Source organism: Meriones unguiculatus, chromosome 2 (assembly GCF_030254825.1).
Source record: "Meriones unguiculatus strain TT.TT164.6M chromosome 2, Bangor_MerUng_6.1, whole genome shotgun sequence".
Lineage (NCBI taxonomy): Eukaryota > Metazoa > Chordata > Mammalia > Rodentia > Muridae > Meriones > Meriones unguiculatus.
The window spans coordinates 28,417,219-28,443,673 of NC_083350.1; the positions used below are offsets into that span (position 1 = coordinate 28,417,219).

The 26,455-nt window shown below is 49.9% G+C and overlaps 1 protein-coding gene across 8 annotated transcripts in view; it reads left to right on the plus strand.

Moving 5' to 3' along the window:
* The window catches only part of Ndst1 (N-deacetylase and N-sulfotransferase 1), a 90,112-nt gene extending 64,295 nt beyond the window's left edge, over nucleotides 1–25,817 (plus strand). For 7 of the 8 annotated variants that reach the window (XM_060377218.1, XM_060377217.1, XM_021633670.2 and 4 more), the window contains exons 3-15: nucleotides 2,033–2,527; nucleotides 5,388–5,475; nucleotides 6,651–6,805; nucleotides 7,579–7,764; nucleotides 9,925–10,053; nucleotides 10,670–10,852; nucleotides 11,887–11,983; nucleotides 13,243–13,366; nucleotides 15,201–15,375; nucleotides 18,341–18,511; nucleotides 18,983–19,092; nucleotides 20,123–20,225; nucleotides 20,870–25,817. In XM_060377218.1, the coding sequence (XP_060233201.1) occupies nucleotides 2,033–2,527; nucleotides 5,388–5,475; nucleotides 6,651–6,805; nucleotides 7,579–7,764; nucleotides 9,925–10,053; nucleotides 10,670–10,852; nucleotides 11,887–11,983; nucleotides 13,243–13,366; nucleotides 15,201–15,375; nucleotides 18,341–18,511; nucleotides 18,983–19,092; nucleotides 20,123–20,225; nucleotides 20,870–20,989 (2,136 nt within the window). In that variant the 3' untranslated portion in view covers nucleotides 20,990–25,817. Of the gene's footprint in view, nucleotides 1–2,032; nucleotides 2,528–5,387; nucleotides 5,476–6,650; nucleotides 6,810–7,578; nucleotides 7,765–9,924; nucleotides 10,054–10,669; nucleotides 10,853–11,886; nucleotides 11,984–13,242; nucleotides 13,367–15,200; nucleotides 15,376–18,340; nucleotides 18,512–18,982; nucleotides 19,093–20,122; nucleotides 20,226–20,869 lie in introns of those variants that run through there. The other variant, XM_021633673.2, reaches the window with a different exon arrangement.
* Nucleotides 25,818–26,455: the final 638 nt, after the last annotated feature.

The window sequence follows — 26,455 nt, forward strand, 5'->3', positions numbered from 1 at the left end:
AGCTTGCCTGTTCATAAGGAAGTCTGTGCTAGGCCTCCATATCCCCCTACTCACTCAGGCTCTTCCTTATGTCAGGATGACTCCTTCTGGAGAGTGGCTGTCTCCTTAGTACTTAGGAATAGGAAGAAGGTCCAGTCTAGATGGTCCCTGTGACAGGGCCAGCATTTCCAGTGCCTAGGCCCTCTGTTCCCTTCCCTGACTAGATCCTTTCATGGCTGCCTGTGGTAGCTATCATGGCATAGCTTTTTCCTCCTCAGTGGCACCTCAGCAAGCTCAGGACCAGGACTTTGAAATGGGATCCCTGAGCTGTGGTGTCTGCAGCAGCTCCCCAGGCAGTAGACAGGGTCTGATGTGTCTCAGGCCTCCTCATAGATCAAGCACTGGGCCAGTGCTGACTTAGGGTGTTGGGGTGCTGGGAGCCTGGGAAGGTCATTTCTGCAGATGGGTCTCAATCTCTTGCATCTCAGCATGGAAGCTGCCTCAGGATGGGGACTTGGCAGGCACTGTGCATTTGGAGATCCAGCATGGTTCCTTATCACAGTTTACAGAACCAGCGCCTGCTGAGGCTTTGTGGGACTAGAAAAAGCCTGACTGTTAAGGTTAGTCAACAGCTTCCTCTGGGCAGGCTCTGCGCTGACACAAGGCTCAGATTGAAACCTGCCATTCACCCTGCTCACCATGTACCCAGACAGGGTGCTCACTGGAGCGGCCACACAGGTGTCCTGTGGGTGGCCCTTCCTTCTTCTCCGGATGCAAACTGGAACCTGTGAACTCATTTATAATCCTTGGGTAGAGGCTTCAACAGCTCTCAGGACCTGGTTCTGGCCCCCATGGCCTTCCTGCCTCTTCCTCTTTTGATCTCTCTATAGCTCCTTGCTGTTTCTTGATCATGCTGTGTTCTCCTGTCTCAGGGCCTTTTTACAGGTTGTTCTTGGGACTTGACCTCTATCTCCTCCTAGTTGATCACTCATTCTGTAGCATGCTCCAGAGGCCCTCTCTCCAGGAGCCTCCAGAGTCAGCTGACTGCCCAGCAAGTGCTAGTTTGCAGCTCTGACCTTTTCCATGTGGGCATACCATGTTTTATTCTTATTACATGGTTTTGATGGTTATCTCTCCTTCCTGCTTGACTTGAAGGGGAAGGTCACATCTGCTTTTCTCACATTACACCCTGTTTTCTATCTGTCTTTTTTTTTCCCTCACTATATCTCATTAAATACTTATTATCATGTCTGGTACAGTACGTAGCTGCAGACTAATAAATTATCCCCGAAACCCACAGCTGTCAGGTGCTAGGTATTGGCAACTATCTGTTCCTTTTTCATTCTTAAAAATAGTTACTCAGCAAATGAATGTGTGTTCCTGCGGGGTGTCAGGGACCCAAAGTAAGAAGTATAGCCTTGTTCTCAAGTAGGTGCAGGCTGGTAGGAGGGAGGCTCTGAACCCCAGGCAACAGCTGAGGCTTCGCCAGAGAGGCCATTGCAAGAATCAGGCATATGTATTGGCTTTTGAAGGATGAACAGGAGTTTACCAGTCCCAGAGGAGTTAATAGAACCAGTATAGGAACAAGGACAGATGTAATATATCCAGAGTCAGATGTCTGGAAGGATAAAGGAGGGCATGAAGGAGCGGTGAGAGCAGGGAAGAGGAGATGGCCTACAAGGAATAGGGGTATTAGCAGGTCCCAGGAGGAAAAGGGCGGTGGTGAAGATCAGATCATAACAGTGATGACAGTGGGCAAGAGAGCTGCCTTTCTGTGTGGGAGGGTGGCTTTTTTGTCAGGTATTTATGTATCTCTCTGTGTATGCATACACATGTGCCTGTGTCTCTCTGTGTGTCTGTGTGAGTGTGCCTGTCTGTATCTGTGTCTGTGTGCATGCAAGGCATTGTGTGTGCGTGTCTGTCTGTCTTTGTCTCTGTGTGTGTGTGTGTATTCAGTGAGGGATGTGGTAGCTCTCGTGAAGTTGTAAATGCTGTTGACATTACTTTTATCAACTATGTCTGACAGTTGTTCTCCCACCCCACACTGCTGTAGGCCAATGAGAACAGCCTGCTGAGTGCACAGCTCAAAGGCTTTCCTCTTTTCCTGCATTCGAACCTGGGCCTGAAGGACTGCAGCATCAACCCCAAGTCCCCACTGCTCTATGTGACACGGCCCAGTGAGGTAGAGAAAGGTGTGCTGCCTGGTGAGGACTGGACTGTGTTCCAGTCCAACCACTCTACCTATGAACCAGTGCTGTTGGCCAAGACACGCTCCTCCGAGTCCATCCCACACCTGGGTGCAGACGCTGGCTTGCATGCCGCACTGCATGCTACTGTGGTCCAGGACCTGGGCCTCCATGATGGCATCCAACGTGTGCTGTTTGGCAACAACCTCAACTTTTGGCTGCATAAGCTTGTCTTCGTGGATGCGGTAGCCTTCCTCACAGGGAAGCGCCTCTCACTGCCTTTGGATCGGTACATCCTGGTGGATATTGATGACATTTTTGTGGGCAAGGAGGGCACACGTATGAAGGTGGAAGATGTGAAGGTAAGGAGAGTCTTGGAGTACCTCATGGGGCCACATCCCATTTGCACCTCCTTGTGCTGTTAATTGCAGAACTATTGATCCCACTTCAGCCATTTGCTATCTTACTATGTGCAAGAGGCATCTTAAATTTTGTTGAAGTGTAAAATATGAAAAGATTTTGCATGTGCATTCTGGAATTCAGGAGGAAGAGATCCAGGCAGAAACAAAAATAATCTGGCCAGGGTTGTACTCTGCCTTTTAGCCCAGATGTGGTTTTTTAATTCTTAAAAAATGTTTGTCATTATTTGAGCTCCCACAAGATTCTTCAGAATAAGATCCCACGTCACATGCACAGCAGGTTTTAACAGCTGTGTACAGATAGTGGGATACTTATGTCGAATTCCGAAACAGTTTACCAAATTGTTTGTGGAAGCTCTTTGCAAATACAGGGTTGCACACACATGTGTGCTATCACCAAGAAAGAAGTATCTAGAGACAGACTTTAAGGTGCAGTTCCGCAGTCATCTGTCTTACTGGAGACTCTCTGCAGAGGAGACAGCATGCTAGTATAAGGGCAGCAGTGTGGGTTGCCACCACAGAGGGCAAACACAACAATACAGCAGATGGAGACAAAACAGGGATTAAGTCCTCAGAGCTGCTGCCTGCTGACTGGGTGTCCTCTCTCGGGAGATTAACAGGGCTAGAGATGTATTAGCACCAGACACAGACCTCTTTGATGCTGCAAGAGGCTTTAGACAGCGTGGCCGTCACTTTCCCTGAGCAGTGCAGACCCATTGGTGCTGTCCTCCTCCTGAACTTGAAACCTCTGGCAGGCTCACCAAGGTCTGGAAGGAAGGCTCCACTGAGGTTGTGGCCCTGTCTTGCTCAGAAATGAACTCTGCAAAAGAGGAACATGGTGGATGGGCTTAGGGAGTGAAGACCCAATTTTAATCAAGTCCCAGTGTGACTCTGACTAGGTGACTTGGAGGAGTCCTATCCTATCACTGAGCCTAAAGTAATGGGGTGGGTGCCAGGGAAGGCCTCAGGCTGTTTTCTGCACTAGACTTACACAGTGGTGCCTGGCTGAGGTTGGGAAGGGGCAAGTTTACATGGTCAGGCTCCTCCCTCCCCTACTCCACAGTAGGCTTGGGCAGAGTTGATCTGCTTTTACACACAATGCTGCTCCTGACACTTCTCAAGTGCTCTCCTGTTGAAGCCTTTACATTTAGGCCAGTTGAGCCTTCCTGCCAACATCTTCATGCAGTGCCCTGACCAGCGCAAAGCAGATGACCCTGTTGCCTGCTTGGCGCTCTTCCATTGTAGTCTAGGTCCTCACTGCATGAGCAAGGGAATGCCTGAGCGACTGTGGTCCGGGTGAGACCTCCAGCTACTGGGCTCACCGTATCCTCTGGGAGCCATTGATCCAGGGTTGCATACTATAGCCCTGGCTAGTCTGGAATTCATTATCCTCAGCTTCCTGAATGCTCCTAGCTTTTATTATCCCCCTCTTTTCCCTTTTGAGTATAATCTCATGTAGCTCAGGCGGACCTTGAACTCCTGATCTTCTTGCCTTTTCTTTTTGAGTGCTAGGCTTATAGGCGTGTGTCACTACTTTTCCCCATTTCTGAGGAGGAGGCAATGCCTGTGGAAAACAAATCAAGATCTCTATCTTCCACGGAGCTCAGGCCTCACCCCAAATGCTTCTTCAGCAGGCCTCCTTCCCTTTTAACATCCTTTCGTGTCTGAAAGGCAGAGCATTTTCTGCATTAGTACCAAGCATGGTTGTCAACTGTGACTTTGCTTCAGAAGCATGACTGTCACCTCATTAGCTTGTGTAGTTCTGGCCAAACAGTACAGTCTCCGTAGTCCTGACAGAACTTGTATAGCTGGGGTTTGGTGGCTGCTGGGCTCTGTGCTCAGCCATCTATGTACATTACCTCATTGGATTATAACAGCAGAGAGAGAAGGGGTATGAGTCCCATTTTACAGAGGAGGCCACTGTGACTCAGAGAGACGGAGCAGCTTGCCCAAGGCTGTGTGGCTGGATCGTGTGTCTGTCAGGCAGTGATTAACCTTGGTCAGATGCCTGAGGTAACCATGCTGCCTGAAAGCGGGCTCTCACAAATTTCCTTGAAGCCTGTGGGCATTGCAGTCCTAACCCAGAGCTTGTCCCCTTCCATAGACTAGCAGGGCACTAGATGTGTTCATATGGGTGCACTGCCACAGAGCATATCCCTGGAGGGGTCAGGATCCTTTGATCTAATCTTACATTCCCCGGAGGAGGAAAAATCCTCATGTGAAAATACTGGTGCTTGTGGTGTCAGTGACATCACCACAGCTCTCATTTCTCATCACTTTCCTACCACAAGTCAGGTCATTTTACAGGCCAAATCTCACTTCTCCGAAGAGCCCTGTAAGGACAGAGATCTTCTGGTCTCCTGTTGCAATTAAGGCCTAGAGAAATTCAAAAGCATCTCAGGCATATGTTGCTGAGCCAGGCTGGAGCTTAGGTCCCTTCAAGCCAGGTAGAGTCTGTTGTAGGAGGTAGCATGGGGCTGGCTTCTTAGGTGTGTGTCCTGGGCCGCCCCAGAGAACGTATGCTGAGACGGTCCCTATGTGGCCAAGCCCTGGTGACATCTGCCTGATGTTTATAGCATTGGAGCACGGACCCAACATTTGCATCTCGGGGGACCATGCGAAGATGGAACCCAGGCCTCAGGTGGGAGGCAGATGTCCCACCACAGAGCTACTGCCAGCCTGGCGTTGGGTCCTATGAGTCCTGTAGCTGGTCCTGTTATAGTAGGCTACCCCTCAGATGCTCAGTGGGAGCATCTGACCTCTTGACCTCCACTCACTGTTGCCTCTCCTCTGCCGGTCCTAGGCCCTGTTTGATACCCAGAATGAACTTCGCACACACATCCCAAACTTCACCTTCAACCTGGGCTACTCAGGGAAATTCTTCCACACAGGTACGTGGTGGACTGCCCCTACTCAACCCTTGGGCTTCTCTCAAACTGCTCCTTCTGATTGTTGTGACAAGAGCACCAGATCATTGGGTGGGGAGTGCATTATTTCAGAGTTCATGGTTCACAGGGACATCCCAGGAGAGGCCATTTGGGGGCAATAACAACAGCAACAAGGTTACCATATGGCCTAGCAGCCTGTGCAGTCCTAAGTTAAGTATCTTCTTCCTTCTATCTCCTCACCGTTTCCTTTCAAAATGATTTCCACTTATAAAATATATAGTTGAATTAAGATGCTTTTATTACATTCTTATTTACTGTGTGTATACAAATGTTTGTGTTCATATGTCACAACATGTATGGAGGTCAGAGGACAACTTGGGGTTGGTTTTCTTCTTCCACTGACAACTCGGGTTGTCAGGCTTGGCCATTTTATTGCTGGAAAGGCACTGGTGAGCTATTTTGGTGGCCAGAAATGAGTTAAGTTTTAAGAATGTTATAGAAGCACATAGCATAGTAATTGAAAGCACAAATGACCATCCCACCCCAGCATGGCCACCATATTCTTTGTTTTGTTTGTAGTAGCAGGACCGAGGTTGGGGGTTCTTCCAAGTTCCTAACATGCAGGGCAAATGAAAGGGAACCTGAACTGATGGTCTACAGTCCTCTGTGAGGATAGCCTCTGCCCATCTAGGCAGGACCACTATGGTCAGCAATAGGTTGAGGTTGAAAATGTGCCAGATGGCCCCAGGTACCTGAGAGCGCTACTGGTGATCTCTGTGTTGTGAGTTCTTAGACCCTAGCAGATCAGAGGTGATTGTGGTTGTATCTCTGGAGCAGAGGTTTAAGCATCCTGTACCCAACCAGAACGTGTTCAGGTTAGCGGGTAAAAGGGTTCATGGCACAGTTTGGATCATCGGAGTAGGATGAGAGTAGGCATATGGAGGTAGAAGAAATGCTTGGGGTTGTTGACCTCAAACACAAGAGCCCACAGAGGAGTTGATGTGGCCACTTACTGAGGCAAGGGCAGTCTAGACCAGACTTGTGTCTCCCTGTGCCAAAGCTTAGTTGACTCTTCCACGCAGCTCCTAGGTGGCCCGTGAATGTTTCTGCAGTCAGGGGCCAGGTTGGGGGCTGCGTGGCCAGGTGGCTGCGCTGACCACTCTGTGCCACCACCATAGGTACCGACGCCGAGGATGCTGGGGACGACCTGCTGCTTTCCTATGTGAAGGAGTTCTGGTGGTTCCCCCACATGTGGAGCCACATGCAGCCCCACCTCTTCCACAACCAGTCAGTGCTGGCTGAGCAGATGGCCCTGAACAAGAAGTTCGCTGTCGTGAGTAAGATTCCCCATGGGACAGAACCGGGGGGACCAGGGGCTGGGCTGGGATTCAGTGGCCTTGCAGTGCTACTGTGGTTCAGTTTGATAGGTCTGTTTCTGTGCCAGGGCCTGGAGTGAGCTGCCTTGATAGGCATGGTCTCCTGGACACCTCAAGAGGGCAGTCCCCCCTTATAGACAAGAAACTGAAGTTCACGGGGCCTGGTGGTACATGCCTGGACTCCCAGCATTTGGGAGGCAGAGGCAGGAGGATAAGTTGTGGTCAGCCAACCTGGTCTACATGAGACTCTGTCTCAAAACAAAACAACCCCCCCCCCCAAAAAAAAAGAAAATGAGGCTCAGGAGGTCATCTTAGGATTCATGCTGAGGGCAGTTAATTTCCTGGGCCTAAACTCCCACCTTCAGGCATGGTAGAACCTCTGGAGAGCTAGCAGAGGTACTTAAGGAAATAGATACTCAGAAGATTAGCTTGGATATACTAGCCAAGCAGAGGCAGGAGATAGCAGGAGCATGAGTCCTCTGAGCTCCGTGTCAGGCATTTGAGTCAGGAGTTCTAGGCTCATTTCTGCTAGTCACTCACTTTGAGATTCTAAGGGCCTCCCTCCCCATTTCTGTGTCCAGCCCCGGTTTTTCCATCCGAAACTAGGGTCTTAGACCACGTGCCCTGTCATCCTAGCCTATGTTTTTTTTCTTGTGTTCTGAAAAAAAAGAAACAAGGTCCAAAGGGAAAGACTCCCATTCTCATCCTGCCTGGGTCATCCTCTCCCCAGGAGCACGGCATTCCCACAGACATGGGGTATGCAGTGGCGCCCCACCACTCTGGTGTGTATCCCGTGCATGTGCAGCTGTACGAGGCATGGAAGCAGGTGTGGAGCATCCGTGTGACCAGCACAGAGGAGTACCCCCATCTGAAGCCCGCCCGCTACCGCCGCGGCTTCATCCACAATGGCATCATGGCAAGTGGCTGGGAGGGGCACGGTGGGCATTGCCGTCATGGGGCTGCGCACTAGCAGCATGGCTGCAGTTGGCCGGCTTAGGGGTTGGGGGCCGGTGTCTGCTGCTGTTGCGCCTCCGAGGCACCATCATAGGGAGGGCAGATTGCCAGCCCTTAGCTTCTGTGACAGGATCGGGAAAGCTTGCGTGCTTTTTAAAAAATTGTTTTGTGTGTGTGTCTTAAGTGTAAGAGTGTAGGTACCTGCATCAGTCAGAGGTATCAGATTCCCCAGCACTGGAGTTACAGGTGGTTGTGAGGTCGGTGTGGGGCTGGGGATCAAGTGCAGGTCCTCTGGAAGAGCAGTAAATGCTCTTCAGCACTGAGCCATCCTTCCAGCCCATGGAGAGTGTAACTGAAAGGGGGGTTTGATGAGGATATGAGACAGGGCTCTATCACACTCATTTGCATGTTTGAACACTCTTCCTGAAGCTCTATGTGTCTGTCCCTTCTCTAGGGGATAGGAGAAGTGAAAAACCCAGACAACTCTCTGACCTTGTGAACCTGACAATTCTGTGGGCAGAGACAGGCAGAGTATGTAAAGCATACGGTTGAAAGATGGTGAGATTACCCTGGAGAGAGCCAAGCAGGGAAGGAATGTGTCAGTAATAATGTTCCTAGGATGAGCTATGCAGCTGTATGCAAGAGGGAAAGCATTTGAGGCTGAGAAAGCAGTGAGTGCAAAGGCCCCAGGGCAGGGTTTGTCTGAGGACCAAGTAGGGCAGATGGTAGTGGATGTCAGAGAGGTGATGGAAGGCTGGCCAGTGATGGGCTTCAGCTTTGAGCACAAATGGAAAGGTTTTGAATCTAATATGATCTAATCCATATTAGATCATATTAGATTCATTCTGCCTGTCGTGTGGGGCAGTGTGTAGGGTGCAGAAGTGGAAGCAGGCAGACCAGCAGGGAGTCAACATCAGGTCTCCACACAAGAAGTGGTGGCACCTTGGTCACAGTGCAAGGTTGCAACATGATCTCATGTTGGACTTTGAAGGTAGAGGTGAGTTGGATGTAGTGTATAGGAGAAAAGGAGAGATAGGTCAAGGGTGACTTGACTTCGTGGCTTGATGTGCTAGAAGGATGCATTGTTGTCAGCTGAGGTGTAGGAAGGCAGGGTTTGCATTTTTCCATCTTCCCACCCATTCACCTACCCATTTCCTTACCTATCTGCCTCTTTAGTACCTGGGACTCTTTGGTTGTTGTTGTTTTATTAAAATTTTTTTCACGGGCTGGAGAGATGGCTTAGAAGTTAAGAACACTGGCTGATCTTTCAAAGGTCCTGAGTTCAGCAACCGCATGGTGGCTCACAACCATCTATTGTGAGATCTGGTGTCCTCTTCTGGCCTGCAGGCACACATGCAGGCAGAACACTGTATAAATAATAAATAAATAAACCTTAAAAAATAAAATAAAAAATTTTACATTTATTTTTTATTCTGTTCATGTGTATGTGTGTCTATCCACATATGCCTCAGTGTGTGTGTATGTGTGTGTGTGTGTGTGTGTAGGTCAGAGGACAGTTTATAGGAGTTAACCTCTCCCTCCACCAGGGTGATTGAACTGAGGCCATTGTCAGTCACTTGGCGACCAGCGCCCTTACTTGATGAGGCTTCTTGCTGCCTCCACCCCCTCTATTGTTTTTTTTATTTTTATTTTAAGATGGCAATGACATTCATGTTAACTCTGGGCATGAGGTAGTTTTGGGACATGTTCATTTCCTGTTCTTAAGTTTCCAGAAGGAAGACAGACAACATGCAGTTAGCATCAGTTCATGACTACTAGTGTGAGCAGCTGAGGCCCTACTAGTACTGACATCGCCTGCAGTGCTGTGTTAGAGGGTCAAAGACCCTCACTGCAAATGGTTCAAGTTTCTAGAAACCCCCATGCTACTTTTGGGCCTGTTTAGTTTGTGTAGAGGATGGCAACAAGTATAAGGCAAGGGCAGTGGTTCCCCTGGGGAGCACTGTAGGCTGGGGAGCCCTTGGGAAGAAGGACTTCTGGGAGTGGAGGCTATGTGGCCTCATAGGAGAGCATCTTCCAAGGAGGCCCCAGCCTTTCTCCTGAGGAAGCAGCCTAACTTTCTTGACCACGGAGATAACATGGCCCCTCTCTTGCTCCCTCTCAGGTCCTCCCTCGGCAGACCTGTGGCCTCTTCACACATACCATCTTCTACAATGAGTACCCCGGAGGCTCCAGTGAACTGGACAAGATCATCAATGGGGGCGAGCTCTTCCTCACTGTGCTCCTCAATCCTGTGAGTGCTCTGCAGCCCAGGGCTGGTTTGAGAAGGGGTACTGACAGCCTGTCTATAAGCTAGCAGGCTTCCCAGCCAGGGAAGAGTAGACAGGCTGACACAGGGGGGCCTGGAAACCAGGAGATCCACTGTCCAGCTGTGGCACTGACTTCCTCTGCTATAGGACCCAGACAAAAGTGCACACACAAACACACACAAACACACACACACACTTGTATACCATACACATTTATTTCACTTGAACCTTTCTGGGACTCTCTTTTCTGATTCGTAAGGTGGCACCAACTATTCTTACTCTGACAATATGACATAAGCAACATGTGTGCTGTCCTCAGCCTTGTGACTCGCGTTCTCCTCAGATTCTGTGTACACCCCTGTCCTGATTTATAAAACAATGCAAACAACTCCTGCCTCAGGCCAGCTTCCTACCCTAGGCTTATAATGTTAGCAGTCAGTTAGACCTGGGTTTTCCTTGGCTGAACCCAGCCCAAGCTCACACAGTTTGTTGATAGCCCCAGTGTACCTTGCCCTGGGTATCAGTGGCCAGTAACAGGTGGGGGTAAGGGTGGCTTGGAAGCTGACCCAGCCCCACCTCCCTCTCACTTCCCTGGAGCAGATAAGCATCTTCATGACGCACTTATCCAACTATGGAAACGACCGCCTGGGGCTGTACACCTTCAAGCACCTGGTGCGCTTCCTTCACTCTTGGACCAACCTGAGGCTGCAGACTCTGCCCCCTGTGCAGCTGGCCCAGAAGTACTTCCAGATCTTCTCTGAGGAGAAGGACCCGCTTTGGCAGGTAGGCAGAGCAGCAAGGCACCTTGCCACTTGCCTTCTGTTCTCCGGCATATGCTCCAGGCATGGGCTCAAGGCCCAGCCATCACGCTTCCTGTTCCCTCAGCAGTGTGGGCATGCATAGGTGCAATGTATATACATACTGTATATGCCCCAACCTGTACCCTCAAACCTCTGTGTGCATGAACACTCATTCACAGCCTTGCCAAAGAACCTCAAAGAACTCTGGGTGAGACTAGTGTAGGCTGAGTGTAGAGAATGTCTGCCCTGCCTAGTGGCCCCCCATGCCGTTTCCTTCAGCTGTAGCAGGCTCTGAGCTACTGGTAAAGGGGCTGAGGGCAAGTTTGGAGCAGTCCTTGGACAGATCATACCAGGACTACTGAAAACTGCAAGCAGAAGCTAGACTCAGGCCAGGGACCTACACACTTACGCCTGGGCCAAGTCTGGCTTGTGGTCTCTCTTTGTAAGGAAAGCTTTGTTGGCTCGCAGTCATGCTTCTTGTGTGTCTGTTTGTGGCACTTTTCTGTCAGTGCAGCAGAGACCAGAGAGTGCTGTAAGCCTGCCATGTTTGCTAAACATTTCCCAAGAGGTTTATCTCACTCCAGAGGGAAAATTTCCTGAACCCTGGGTTCAGGCATGGCTTGTTCAGTTCAAGTCAACAAGTTCCTGTTAGTGACGAGCACATAGCTGGTCATTTGCCAGGCTCGATAGAGTTATAACATTAACCAGAAATGGTTCCTGTCACAGAGGGGTGTCTGGAGGTAAGGACGTGGCAAGAGCTCAGGGTAGGTGAGAGCCATATAACATATGGGCGTGGTCACGCACACCTCTAATCCCAGTACCTGGGAGGTAGAGTCAGGTGCATCCCTGTGAGTTTGAGTCTAGTCTGGTTTACATAGTGACTTCTAGGCCAGCCAGGGTTATATAATGAGATCCAGGTTTAAAAACAACAAACAAATAACAAGACATACCCACATATGCAGGGAGTTCATTCATGGACCTTAGGCCTCCCTCACATCCTTTCTGTTGCTGTTTTAGGATCCCTGTGAGGATAAACGCCACAAAGACATCTGGTCCAAAGAGAAGACATGTGACCGCTTTCCAAAGCTTCTCATCATTGGGCCCCAGAAAACAGGCAGGTCTCTTGACCCTTGACCCAACTCCCCCCACTGCCTATTATCTCAGCCACATAATTCTGGGTACCATCTTGCTCAGGTTTCAGTCTTAAATATTCTGTCTCCTCTTACCAGAAATAGGAGCTCCATGGGGACAAATATGAATTGCCTGTCATTGTGGGAGTGTCAAGCAGAGGGGGACGTGCTTTTTTTATTTTGAATTGCAACCTCAGAGAACACCCTTTGTGCCCTCTTAGGAGCCAGGAAGGATGCATAGCTCACCTACTCTGCAAATATGAGCGGTGCCAGGCAAAACTGGGTCAGTGCAAAGAGGACTGTGATCAGTTAGTCATGTCTGTCAGAGAGAAGGCTAAACATTTGCCATCCACTCAGTTCTGTAAGGACAGATAGCTATTCCTCTTTCTAGGACAAGAGCAGAGGTTCAGAGAAGCTAGGGGCTGTCTGCAACATAGTTGGGAAGCAGTAGTTTCAGGTCTTGAGATCTGACCTCTGTGGCCCTGAAGTGTACCCTGACCGTCACCAGATTCACAGTTTCTCTCTGGACATACTGGTTACCCAGAGCACTCAGAAAATGAGCAAAACATCTCTCAAAGAGAAGGAAGGGGATGAGATAGGAGGCACTGGCAGGAAGAAATAGTGGACCTGGGCTTCCTGGCTTCTGGAGAGTTTTATGTTGGCCAGGCATGGTGCTGCATGCTTGTAAATCCCAGCACTTTGAAAGCTGAGGAAGATCCTGAGTTTCAAGTAGGCCGAGTTAATGTAACGGGACGCTGTTGAAAAGCAATGCAAACAAACAAAACAGCACTAAAGTAAAGAGAACAAGAGCTTCCCATGAACGGACCTGTGGAGGCTGGCGCTTCCTCAGCCCTGGGATGTTCAAGTTCTCATGTGTATAGAGGCCCAGGGCTAGAAACAACCATCAGGAAGCACCTAGTTCTGAGACTCTGAGGAGACAGCAGTTAACTGGGCTTGGAGTGCAGTGTCAAGAAAGACTCTGAGGTCAAGTCCTTGTTTAGTAGTGAAGAATACTGTGAGAGAGTAATGGTGTCTGGGAGGGTAATAGGACATAAGTGTGTGTAGACCTTACAGGCTACACTTGGTGCACCCTTTATTATACTTGTGAGGGAAATCAGACTCCAGAAGGGAAGGGATTTCCCCAGGCTCTTCCAGTGAATAGAGAAGACAGGCCCCAAATGTACTCTTGTTTCGTTGCTGGGATCCTGGGCTGAGGTCTCAGCTGCCTCCCCACCTCTCATAGGCACTACGGCCCTCTACCTGTTCCTGGGCATGCACCCGGACCTCAGCAGCAACTACCCCAGCTCCGAGACCTTTGAGGAGATCCAGTTTTTTAATGGCCACAACTATCACAAAGGCATCGACTGGTAAGTGGCCTTTTGTCTCCAGCAGGGCAGGAAAGGCCATCATGGAGCCAGCTGGAGCCGCCAGTGTGGCCACAGCAGGAAGCAGCTGGGGCTTGCTCACACGCAGCTGAAATTTCTGTAAACAGGGACAAGGCGCAGTGACCGTTGAGTCATGGTGCAACAGTGTTTTGGCAAACAGGACACTGGATAAGGAAGCCCTTTGCCCAGGGTCAGAGCTAGCTGGGCCAGGGTCCACCCCTCCCTGACTACCATAGAGTCCTCAAGGAGTGAGGGTTACACCCATGTGACAAGTCAGCTGGTGACAGCAGGGTAAACACCCAGGTGTTCTGGCTGCCACCTGCAGGGTGCTGCTAGGTGGGCTGCTAGGATTCTCTGGGGTCAGTAGAATCCCATTTCCCAACAGAACTTTCCCAAGAGGGCGCCATATAGGAGGTTAGCATGGGCCGGTGTTACTCCCAATTTTTCTGGTTGTGTTTTTCCCTGTCCTTGCTTTTATAAGCCTTAGGTGCACATGTTCTGTCATTATGCATTGCTGATTAATGGGTTTCCTAGGTGCAGAGCTTATGAGCCTCTGTGCTTGCCTTTTGCTATTTTTCTCACATTGTGTTTTTTTTTTCATTTGCCATATATCATATGTCCATGTTAATCCATCTTTCAGTCTATAGTTTTTACCTAAAGCCCCTTGTGGCCAGATTTATTAGCGCAAGCCAGGGTGTTTAGGATTTTAGAAAGGAAATGTGGGTAAGCTGTCCTTGTAGCAATACACCCCCAATCTGCCTGGGCTGCAGGGTGTCCAGCCGCACACGCACATGTGGATAGTGGGCAGCCATGGGGATACTTCTGCCAGGAAGGTTAAGGAGCTGGGTGTTGTTGCCGGATACTGTAAGCTTAAGAAGCAAGTCTTCTGTTTTCTGAGCTTTCTTGGGTCAGGATATTATAGATGGAGAAAGTTTGTCTGAAATGAAGGAGGCTGACTTCTTGGCTCCATTCTCAAGACCTTGGTTTTATAGGTGGTTCTGGAGTGGGGCATGAAAGTCTGACAGGTCCTAGGGTATTCTGCTTAAAGGTCCTTGGGATCACTGAAGAAATGTACTTTTAAAAGAAGATTTATTATTTATTTATTATTTATAATGTTCTGTCTGCATATATGTCTGCCCACAAGAAGAGGGCACCATATCTCATTGTAGATGGTTATGAGCCACCATGTGGTTGCTGGGAATTGAACTCAGGACCTCTGGAGGGGCAGCCAGTGCTCTTAACCTCTGAGCCATTTCTCTAGCCTGAAATATGTACTTTTTAATTAGGGTGTAGTTTGTTTCCTTTTTGGTATGTCCTAGAGGTTCTGTACTGTTTGGGTGGGAGGGAAGACATTAGATGGAAAGTTGTGCTCATCCACAGTAGTCTAGAGAGAGGGGTATGAGTGGCAGAGGTGACTGTCCTAAGCCCCGAAGTGGCAGAGGACATCCCCCTTTCTGGACTTGTTCTTCCTGGGTGGGAGTCACTCTGAGCAACAGAGAAGTCAGGGCCAACAGGTCATCTGTGGAGCTGCAGAGTCCCCTCTCCAGGTCCCACAACCCACATCACACTATTAAGAATCTCCAGATTTTTGACTCCATGACACCTACTGAAAATAAATGAATTTGGAATAGGAGACTGCCAATTAGAGTTCCTCCCCAAGTCCCCATGAGAGGCAAGTCCTTTCTCGCTGGGGCAGTGTGCCTTGCTTGAGTCTTGAGGAAGTTCCACTTCCAGCAACCCTCAACCTGTCACACTGCCTTCCTGGGCCCCTGGCTATGAGATTTGGCCTTGAACCCTGCCTCTGGGCTTCCTGCAGGTACATGGAGTTCTTCCCTATTCCCTCCAACACCACCTCTGACTTCTACTTTGAGAAAAGTGCCAACTACTTTGATTCGGAAGTGGCACCACGGCGGGCAGCTGCCCTGTTGCCCAAGGCCAAGATCCTCACCATCCTCATCAATCCAGCAGACCGAGCTTACTCCTGGTACCAGGTAAGTGGGCTGGGGCTGAGTCCCCAAGTAGGGTGTGGGTTCTTATCCAAGCAACACTGAATAGCTCCACTGTTTGGCTCTGGGCACATGGCCTGGTGTGTGATGGGTGAGCATAGTCTTGCTTCTGTGGTGCTTCTGGCCTGGTGATGGTGACAGGCAGCATGGAGGTTGAGTGTCAGCCACCACCTACCTGTCCACTTCAGGCTTCACGTGGATCATGCTGTGAACCCTGAGAGCTATAAGAGCAGAGGCTGAGTAGACTGAGAGGCAGCCTAGATTCTAAAAACAGCCATCTGGTTTATGCTTGCTATGGTTTCTTACCATGATGGGTAGCTGGGGGGGGGGGGGCGAAGGTCAGGATGAAGCCCTCTCTTGGGGGTCTAAGAAGACAGCTCTTACCTGGCTGCAATCTGAGCTTCAGGCCGAGGCCTCCTCGTTGTCATTGCATATGTGCTCCAGAGCTTCCCGAGTCTCTGTGCCTGGCTTGACTTCTGTGTGTACTCCACTGGGCTCATGGGAATGTTTCTCACCCTGGCAGGAGGCTAAGAGGGGGTTTTCCTCCCCTGTCTTCTTGCTCTTTCTTGGGAGTATTCCACACTGCCAAGCACTGTGATTGAGTGGCCTTGGTGCCCGTGGCTACTTTCCTGGCCACCCGCATCAAGCCGTCAGGCTGGGTCTGACCTTCATACTGTGATACTTGGGCTTCAGCCTGTGGCTACCAGGGAGGTACACACTGTCCTGGCTTGGGAAGCTTCTTCCCTTCTAGCCCCTTGCAGTGGCTCTGCCACCTTCTGAACCTCCTCTAATGCTGTAGTGGCAGCTTCCTGGGGCCTGGCTGAATCCTGTGTTGTTTACAGGGTTCCTCTTTTCTCCTGGTCCCTCAGAACTCTCACTCTGAGCCAGTGATGGTGGGGAGCCCTCTTTTTCTTGTTCTCTAGGGTGCTGGTTTATACCTTGTCTTGCTTTTCCTGTGGGCTTTGTCTTTATGGGAAAGCCAGAATGCAGCAGGCAGCTTCTCTTTCCTCTGTATATACACCTGTTCCAGCAAAGCAGGGATGGAGGGTGCTCTCATGGGTCCAGTCAGTCCTATCTTGTACCCTGCTGCCTCCCTCAAACTCCACAGCAGGCTTCTGGAAAGTAAACAAGGGTGGTGTGTGTGTGTGTGTGTGTGTGTGTGTGTGTGTGTGTGTGTAATCTTCTCTACATAGGTTTCATGTGGTAGTGTGTAGAGTTTCTAAAGAAACTGAACCTATAGAGTGAAATAAATATGAAGTGGGCTTATTGGATTGGCTTACATGATAGAGTCTGAATAGTCTAGTGGCGACTGTCTCACGCTGCGGTGGCTGAGAACAGCAATCCCGAGTCAGTCACTGCAGGCCTGCACCTCTGAAGCTGGAAGAAGTTGAGTTCTGATATATGGGAAGGAATGCAGCAATATTAGCAGTAGATGACCTTAGCAGTGAGAGAGAAGACAGATATGCCAGAGCCAAGCTTTGTCCTTTCACCTCTTTTTATTTAGGCTGCTACTGGGGGATCAGGCTCACATTTAGGGTGGGTCTTCCCAGGTCAGGTAACCAGATCAAGAAGAGCCCCTGGGTATTCCTTGTGGCTTAGCTGTTAAGTTGATTATAGATTATGTCAAGTTGACACCTAAGATTCACCATCACAGGTGGTGTTTTGAATGCAGGTCTTCTAAACCTAAGGCCTATTCTCTTTCCTGTCCATGATTAGGGGAATGAGTGCCATAAGGATAAAGAGGCTGCTCCATTCTAGGAGGATATGTGAAGGTGCTGGGAAGAGAGGAAAGGAAAGGTCTGTCTTCACAGAGTCAGGAGGAGCAGAGGTTGTTGTAGACATTTATGTACATTACCATCCAGCCTCCCTGTCCTCGGGTGTGTATGATCTTCAGTGATGCGCAGGGTCAGTTAGCATGGGCAAGTCCCTGGCCTCTGACCTCTGAGATCTGCTGATTGATTGATGGCTTATGGCATTACAGGCAGGTCAGTCTGGCTTTTCTCCTTCTATGAATTCTGTCAGTCCATCCAGTGTCTGTCAAGGACAGTGCTGCTTTAGGTGGAAGAGACTTTCATGTCCTTTCTAATAGGTAGCACTCTGTTTCGGCAAGGATGGGGGCTTTGAATGCTGGGCTTGGAATAGGTATTTCCATCCAGCTAGCATTTGAGATTACGGTTGCATTTTTATTTATCTTTTTTGTTTTGTTTTGTTTTGTTTTTGAGATAGGGTTTTCTCTGTGTAGCCTTGGCTTTCCTGTACTTGTTTTGTTAAACCAGGCTGGCCTCAAACTCAAAGCAATCTGCCTGCCTCTGCCTCTCAGAGTGCTGGGATTGTGCCACCACACCCAGCTTATTTTATTTATCGAGAGATGTTTTTTATATGTAGCAACTGATTCTAGTTTTCAGATTTATAGAGATTTTCTTGTTATTTGGGTTTTAGTAAATTGTAAGAAGGAAAAATGAGGGCTGGGGGTACAGCTTAGTTGGTAGAATGCTTGCCCAGCATGTACTAGGCTCTGGGTTTGATCTCTGCACTGCACAAAACTAGACGTGGTGACACATGCCTGGAATCTTAGCATGTAGAATGAAGAGAGGAGAGTCAGAAGTTCACAGGGCCATCCTCAGCTATACACAATGAATTTTAGGCCAGCCTGGACTATATGAGACTGTCTCAAAAAAGAAATGAGTCACTGTAAAGAAAGGAACTTTGATGTTGGTATTTGCTGGTTAGCTGGTCCCTGGAGTGGCAAGAGTCTCAGAGACTATGTCAATGAAGAGCATTTGGGAAGCTGATGTAGGACATCTACCATGCAAAGATGTGGAACTTGGGGCTCTGGGGTTGATGACTTTCTGAGGCTCAAGCAATGAGAGGCAGAACCAGGATATCAGCCTAGGCCTCGTGCTAGCTTCTGCTAACCTGTGATGTCTCCATCCTCTTTTCTTGCTTGCAGCACCAGCGAGCCCATGATGACCCGGTGGCCCTAAAGTACACCTTCCATGAGGTGATCACAGCTGGCCCCGATGCATCCTCAAAGCTGCGTGCCCTCCAGAACCGTTGCCTCGTCCCTGGCTGGTATGCCACTCATATTGATCGCTGGCTCAGCGCCTTTCACGCCAACCAGGTAGTTACCTGCCCTGCTTCTTGTAGAAAGGAGTGGCTTTAGTTTAAAGGGACCTGGAAAGCTCCGTGGTGGACTAGGAAGGAGGAGGAGCCAGGGTGAGGTGGTGGAGGGGAAGCCTGAATGGAGGGTTGGCAGGGTTACATTACAGACATCTTTTAGAGAAGCCTTGAAGACTGGAGCAGAGAACAGTGTGGGCTGCAGGCTCTGCGGGAGGCTGCAATAGGGCACTGTCAGGGTGTGAGGAGCAGGGACAGCTTTGCTGATAGATGGGACAGAGTAAGATGGAGAGCTGCCAGTGAGCAAGGAGTTGAACTGGGGGTATCCTTGGTAGAGGATGATGAGTAGGGATGAACTTTGGATGCTCAGGGCCCTGTGTGTGCAGCCAGGCTATTATTGCTGCAGTGGACATGGATGGTTTGCCCCTCGGATGAAAGCAAATCCAGATAGCCTTTTCCCTTTCCTTTTTTCCAGATCCTGGTCTTAGATGGCAAATTGCTTCGTACAGAACCTGCCAAAGTGATGGACACGGTGCAGAAATTTCTTGGGGTGACCAGCACTGTTGATTACCACAAAACCTTGGCGTAAGTGTTGCCTTGGCCTTTGCATGAGGCAATTTCCCTGGCCCAGAATCTGGGTCAAGGAAACAAAGGCTTGAATGGCTGGGAGAGACCTAGCTTTGATCTAAGTTAGTAAGAAAACATGCACTTCTTCCCTGATGATGACTCTTTAGCAGAAAAGTAAGTGTAAAGACGGCTTAAGTTATATCAGGAAAGCTTTGGCCTTAGGAAATTGGAGTGATAAATCTCTGCTCAGCCCACCTCAGAGCATTCTCTTCAAGTGCAGGCTGGACTTATCTAAGTGGGGTAGCTCCCACAGTGTTGGCCTGGGTCTGGGGAGGCTGCCTTCTGGTGCTGTGTCACATACAGGTGGCGTGTTCCATCCTGGGGGTCCCAAGAGAAGGGAATAAAGTTACCGTCATGGGAGTATTTCCTTATCACTATCAAGGATATTGGAGACAGAACAGAAGGAAACTACAGCACCCCTAAGTGTAGGCTGCTTTGGCACTGATATTTGTTTAGGACCAGATAGGACCATCTTGTTTTGTTTTCTTCATCACTGAGTTCTGTGACTTTTGACAAGTCCTCTGGGTTTTAGAGCCTGTACTTGTCTTTCCGGAGGTGGGGGTAAGGAGGATAAGTCCTGCTTCCTGAGATTGCTTTAGTGAATGAGAAAGTATGTGTGGTACTCTGGGCTCCATGTTTGGCCATGTAGCACATGTTTTCTGTGTGTCTGCTACCGTCTTGAAATCTGGCGGTTAAAGAAAGCTTGGGTTCAACACAAAACAAAACAAAAAACCCTATTCTACATAAAGTTAGGGATTCCTCAGAAGAAGTCTCCCAGGATTATGTGGGACTGGAGAGGATCCACAGGGATTAGAGGAAGAACTAGAGCTGCTCAGCGTGGAGCAGAGCAACTTAGAACATCAAGGTGCCTTTTCTGGGAGAAAGGCAGTGTGCCCAAGGCAACACTTGAGCCCCTGCTACTAGGACAAGGACATGGCCCTGAGGAGGAAGGCCAGACCATTCACCTACAGGCTTCCAACCTCTTCAGGTTTGACCCAAAGAAAGGATTTTGGTGCCAACTGCTTGAAGGAGGAAAAACCAAGTGTCTGGGCAAAAGCAAAGGACGGAAATATCCAGAGATGGACCTGGATGTAAGTGGGGACTGTGGTCCCATGCCAGTGGGCTAAGTAGGTGGGGTCCCTCTCGGGGAAGCCTTTTCTCTTCACCCTCGAGTATGGCAGTGGTGTTGGGACCTCTTGCACAGTAGTCACTCTCTAGAGAAGGAAATAGGGGTTGGGTCCTGGTGGTCTTCATTGCTTTAGTCAAGCAAATGTTCTTTACCTTCTAGCAAGGGTGGCGCTGTGTGTGCCTGGCCCCCACGCTCGAGAAAGCAGAGTCCAAGGCAGGGGTGCTCACACATGCCCTGGGCATTCTGAGCACGGGGTGTGGGTATAGACTAAAGGGGTAGAGTTAGGGACCATGCCCCAGGACTTAATCCTGTGGAAGGGAGAGATAGGCTACCCTTGTAGCGGAGAACATCGTAAGAAAGTTCATTCAGGGAAGGTCATAAGGTCATAGATTGCATCTTTTTCCTTTTGGCCTTTAGTTTTGATGAATGCTCTCTTCTTTCTCATGGGTTTGACCCTGGGTGTTGTGTTATGATGCTCCTCCTACATGAGCATTTTCTCTGGAGGCTTCTTTTTAGGAGAGAATTGGGATAAGACAGAGTGCGGTGTTCTGGAGGGGGTCATATGTTGGCGTGTCAACCCTGATCTGAGCTTTCTTGCCATTGCAGTCCCGAGCCTTCCTAAAGGATTATTATCGGGACCACAACATCGAGCTCTCTAAGCTGCTGTATAAGATGGGCCAGACACTGCCCACCTGGCTGCGGGAGGACCTCCAGAACACCAGGTAGCCTCGGCCACCACAGCCAGACAGAACGCTTGTGTTAGCAGGGATGTCCTGCCTCACACTGAGCCAGACTGACCTGCCGAGAAGGGTGCTGGGCCCGGCCAGCCAAAAGCAATGAGCAATACTCTGCTAAGGCCCATTGGGGCCAGAAGCCCAGGCAGGTCTGCAAGCGCCTCAGCATCTACCACTGGATGTGTGGCCTGTGGGACCTCTCTGGTACTGGAGGTCCATTCCGTTCGTTCGCAGCCTCCCTGCCTGGGAGACCACTTCCTGTTGGTGGAAGGTCATTTCCTGGTAGGAGGAGTCCTGGAGACTCTCTCCTGTCCCTCACTGTGTTCTACCACTCCTGCCCTTTCCTTTGTCACACAGTCCCCTGCTCCAGCAGGGTGCCCCCTCAGTATTAGCTGTCATATTTCCTTGTCCTCCAGACAGTAAGGGAGAAGAGCGCAGCTGGGCCTTTCGCCCAACTAGGTAGAAAGACTGGGCATGTCCTTGAGGGTTTTGAGCCAGGCACTGCCAGGGTTTATCTGGGCACCCAGATGCACTCATTGGATTGGATGTGAGGGTGGCCGTCTTGAGAGGACATGTGACCTCCGTATTTGGGTTCTTATCATCACATCTCATCTCCCCTTTAGGGGAAAGACTCTCTGGTCCCTATCCACCTAGAGCTCATGGTCTCTTGTAGGACCTGGGTCACTGCCATGCCACTGGGCCCGGAGACATGGGCCTCGGCCCTGTCCTGTTCACCTGGCTGTGACATGTGGTGTTTCCTGTGGTAAAGGCTGAGGCGAGTCAGGAGTCTGCCAGTGTCCATGCTCCCATGTACATATATTGTTTCACAGCCACTGCCTCGGCCCAGTGGACAAGACAGAGTCAGCGAGCAGTGCTGTCCACTGCTTTGCCCAGCAACCTGTGGCCGAGGGTCCCCAGAGACCCCCTTAACCTCCCAAATACTAAGAAGCTAAAGTATTTTAATATTATGTGTTTTTTTTTTCTTGGTGCCAGAGTTTATACCCTGGGTGCTGGGGTCGCACTGTGTTTTATATATACATATATATATATATAATGTGTATATATATATATTATATTTTTTTTGGTTGGGTTTGTTTTTAATTCAGTCATACACAATGATGGCAAGCCCTAGCCTCAAAGGATGTCATATCTTAATGCTAGAGAATTAGGTGGAAGGGAAAGTGAGTGTGTCTGTAAGAGTCTAGGCCTCAGGGAGATGGCTTGAAGAGTTCATCCTCCTTCTCCTACAGAGGGAGCAGGGATGGTAAGATGAAAAGGAAGACCAGCTCTCCCCAAGAAGTCTGGCTTTACAAAGACTGCGGTGTTTGGGCCCCAGGAAAAAGCTGGCCTGGGGAGGAGGCCTGGAGCCCTGAGCTGGCCTCCCCGTCACATGGTGCTAGGTTGGGGGCTGCCTTGGATGCCCACAGGGACCCACAGAATTGTCTCCAGTCCCTGCAGACACAGGGTCTCTGGCTGTTTTCTGTTTGGGTTCTGTTCCTGTCCCCCTTTTAACAATGTGAAGTGACTGAGGTTGGGTTTCCTTTCCTAAGCCCTGCCCCCACTTTCCCCCAACTGCCAATTCAGTGTCCACCAATCATTCAGGACATTCTGGCATCCCAGGCTTGGAAGGGTCCCAAGATGGGCACAAAGTAGGTCCGGGAATGGGAGGTGGCCTTGGTCAGTGTCACAGAGCTGTTGGAAAGCAGTGCCAAGAGCTAAATTCAGGTCCCTGATTCTGAGCCCACTGCTCTTCCAGGACCACACTGCCTCTGAGCCCACCCCTGCAACCCTACTGTGTTCCAGGTTCCTGTCTTTCCCTCAGTCACACAGCTGTGGTCATTCCAGGACATGGGGACAAACCACTCTTTCCCAGCCAGGTGCCTTTGAGCCTTCCCCTTCCTGCCGTGTTTTCTTGCTTCCAGAGTCCATTCATCCTGGCAGCCGGGGCCGTCTTCACTCTGACCTAGTCTCTCCTGGAGTTCTCCACTGTGGTGGAGAGTGTAAGATGCTCAGGGCACCTGCATACATGGTTTTGGTGTGCAGAGAGCCACGTCACATCATGTTTCTCATTGGGCTTGGAGCCTGTGGACCCTGGTCATTACATGGTATCTGTGTGGTACGCTCAAATGCCCTGGCAGAAGCTGGAACCAGACTGAGAGTTGGGTCAGAGTGTGTACCCTCAGCCTCACTTCCTACCTGTCTGTGAGGATAGCTCCTGTATTCTGCATGAGACCATGTGAGAGCTGAGTTAGGGCAGTTGGGGTGGCCCTTGTACAACATGCCGCTCCGATGGTCTCTGCCTCTGGCCTCAAGTGGAAGCAGGCAAGTCTGAGCCCCTGGAAGAGCAGGGGAGATACTCTCTGGTCTGTTTCCTTCTAAGAGCCTGGGGACTGCACCTGCCATCTGTTCCAAGCCTGGAAGAGGTTCGTGCCATGTCCCTCTCACTTCTGGACCCAGAGAGTGTCACAGCATGCAGATACTGGGTCTTAGGAAATAGAATAAGTTCGTCTTAGGATCTCTCAACTAGGATGTCCATTGATTGACTGGAAGGAAGCATTTAGAAAACACAAACAAGTTTGAGGGAAATCACGACAGTTGTTCAGGCCACTCCCCTGTTCCTTCTGCAGTCTCTACCAACAGCCTTTGCCTTATGGGTGCAGATCACCTGCAGCTGCCCCAGTCATTCCAGGTTCCAGAGCTTTCTATGGGGCAGGCCTCCGAGAGCATGGAGAGTGAACATGAAGTTAAAATTGTCCATTTCAAATCCTGACATATGAGCAGTGGGTGCTTCTGAGTCTGCTCATTTCCAGCGGAGGGAAGCTGCTGGCCTTGTCTCACCCTAGAGCCCCACAGGTATGTAGTGGGAAGAGCAAGTTCAGAACCATCTCACCTTTGGGTTGTGACTGCCTGCCAGCCTTCATCCAGACTGAAGAGGGTTGGCATTTGCTGGTCTGTTTTCTCTCTCTCTCTACATGTTTATATGTGTGTCTTAAAAGTAAGTTGCAGGTATCATGAGACTGTTTATCCCTAGTGTTGCCCTAAGAGGTAGGGCCTTCTGCCAGACCAGCCAGTGCCAAGGCCGAAACAGTAGTCTGTTCCCATTAATAGCTGCTGTCTACTCTGTACCCAAAGTCCTCCTTCCCATTATACCTGGTTTTAGTATTGGATCCAGTCAAGGCAAGAACATTGTATTTTATTAAAAAATTTTTTTGAACGCTAAAATGTTTTCCCTCTGCCCATCTGATTTTTTTAAAAAAAGGTTTTCTTTTTGTTTGTTTGAGACAAGGTCTCATTATATAGCCCTGGCTAGCCTGGAATTTGCTATGTAGACTAGGCTAGCCCTGGAACTCATAGAGATCCACTTGACTCTCAAGAGCTGAGACTAAATGTGTGCACTTACCAGGCCCAGTCCAAAAATGGCATTTTGTTTGTTTTCTGAGACATGGTCTCACCTTGTAGTTCTGGCTGTCCTGGAAATTACTATGTGAACCAGGCTGGCTTTGAACTCAGAGATCTACCTGCCTCTGCCTCCCAAGTTCTGGGATAAAAGGTTTTGTGCCACCACTCCCATCCCCCAAGTTATGTTATTTTTAGGGCTTGAGGGTGTGTTGTCATATAGAAGCCCCACATTCCAGATCTGGCTGTTTCTTCCTAGTCCTCTAGTCCATGTGCTTTCAAGGGTAATTTTGTTTTTTGTTTTTTGTTTTTTTTTTTGTGTGCTGATGTGGCATTTCCCTCCTGCCTAAGGTGTGTCTCCTTCCACTACCACCTGCACCAAGGGCCAGACCAGCTTGGAGGAAGGGAAGGGGCTCCCTGAAGAAGATTATCACACTGGGTAGGGGCCAAGGGCACTCTGGGGTGGGGTGGCCTGCTGGGCTGCCCCAGGGAGGTCAGGCTGGGCACTGAATTGTCAGAATGAGTTTATACAGCTTGGAGGACCTGGGCTGCCCCATGCCCAGCAGCATCCATCTTTCTCCACCTCTCTCCTTCTCCATCTTTGTTTTGGTTTCCCTGTTTCTGTTCTGTGGTTCTGGGGTCTTCACTTACTAGGTGGTCAGCGTGCACTGGAGCAGAGGTAAGACCTCAAGCTATGACAGAAAAAACCTAGATGGAATAATGCCCCCTCTAGGCCATAGTGTGAGAAGGGCACTGGGTACCCTGGGTGGCCATGTGACAGTCTTCCTCCCAAGGCCTCAGCTTCCCCCTGCATAAAATGAGGAGACAGAGGCTGTACCAGGGGTTTTCACATGTCCATGCAAGAAGCAGCTGTGCTCTGAGGTTAGGAGTCTGGCCCCCCACTCCTCACCCCCATGCCTTCCACGCAGTGCTCGGGTCGAGGTTGTCTGGCCGTGGGTTTGATGTCCTTGCTGGCTCTGAGCAGGCTGGGCAATGACTGTGTGTCGGCTCTGCTGAGGACCAGCGTGAAGGCCAGGGGAGATGTCTGCAGTGTTTCATTTAAGAAGTTCACCTCTCCCTCTTCTCTCCCTGGCCTGGAGGAAGCTACAAGAGGAAAGGGTTTTCTATGACTGAGCTAGCTTTTCTTATGGACAAGAGGGCTCTTTTTGTAATTTGTGCATGAAATTCATGTTATTTCCTGGGGAGAGAAGAGGGCCAACTGAGTGGGTGGGGGGGCACGTGTGGGAAGCAGGCAGAGGTCTCCCTCTGTGCAGGGGTGGGGAGGGGTCGCAGAGGGCATGCTACCCAGCTCACCTGAAGAGGGCTCTTGAACCAGCCGTTTTGGGTTGTGTTAAACGTGGGAACTTTCCTCCATTAATGTACAATCTTGAACTAACTGCTAATAAAATGGGATTCTGTTTGTACATATTGGTCCTGTTTGTGTGTCTGACCTTTGCCTGCAAGGGAAGATGGAGATTGGGAATTTTGCATCATGGCCCAAATTTGCCCAACTTGCATCCTGATCTGGTCTTGACAGACCATTTCCCCTGGGCTCTACATGAATGCCAGAGCACTCCCCCCCCTCCTTACCTTGAAAAGAGGAGGACAGGTGTTCATTCACACCTGTGGGGAGAAGGGAGCCCAGGTTCCAGGTGGCACACCAAGCTCCCCACCTGTTGAAGCCTCTCGGGTTGGCCAGCATCAGATGTAGCAGATCATGAGACATCACTGAGCAGAACAGCTGGAGGTAGTGCTGCCAGGAGCAGGCGCAGGAGGAATGGTGCAGGTGCGATGCTTGGGTCTGTGAAGACACTGAGGCTTCCTGAGTCATGAACAGGAAGGCAGCTATGGGCAGGTGTGCTCTGCTTGGCATGAAGGTGATGCTGAGCAGCTTGGCTCATATCCCGTTCGTTCGTCCATCCTTCCATCCATCCATCCATCCATCCATCCATGTATGTATATCTGTCTGTCTGTCTACCTATTTATTCTCATTTCTGGATTTCTAAGATTCCTTGAAATAGAAAAACCTAGCCCAACTGTTTGCCGAGTTCTCAAGAGTTGC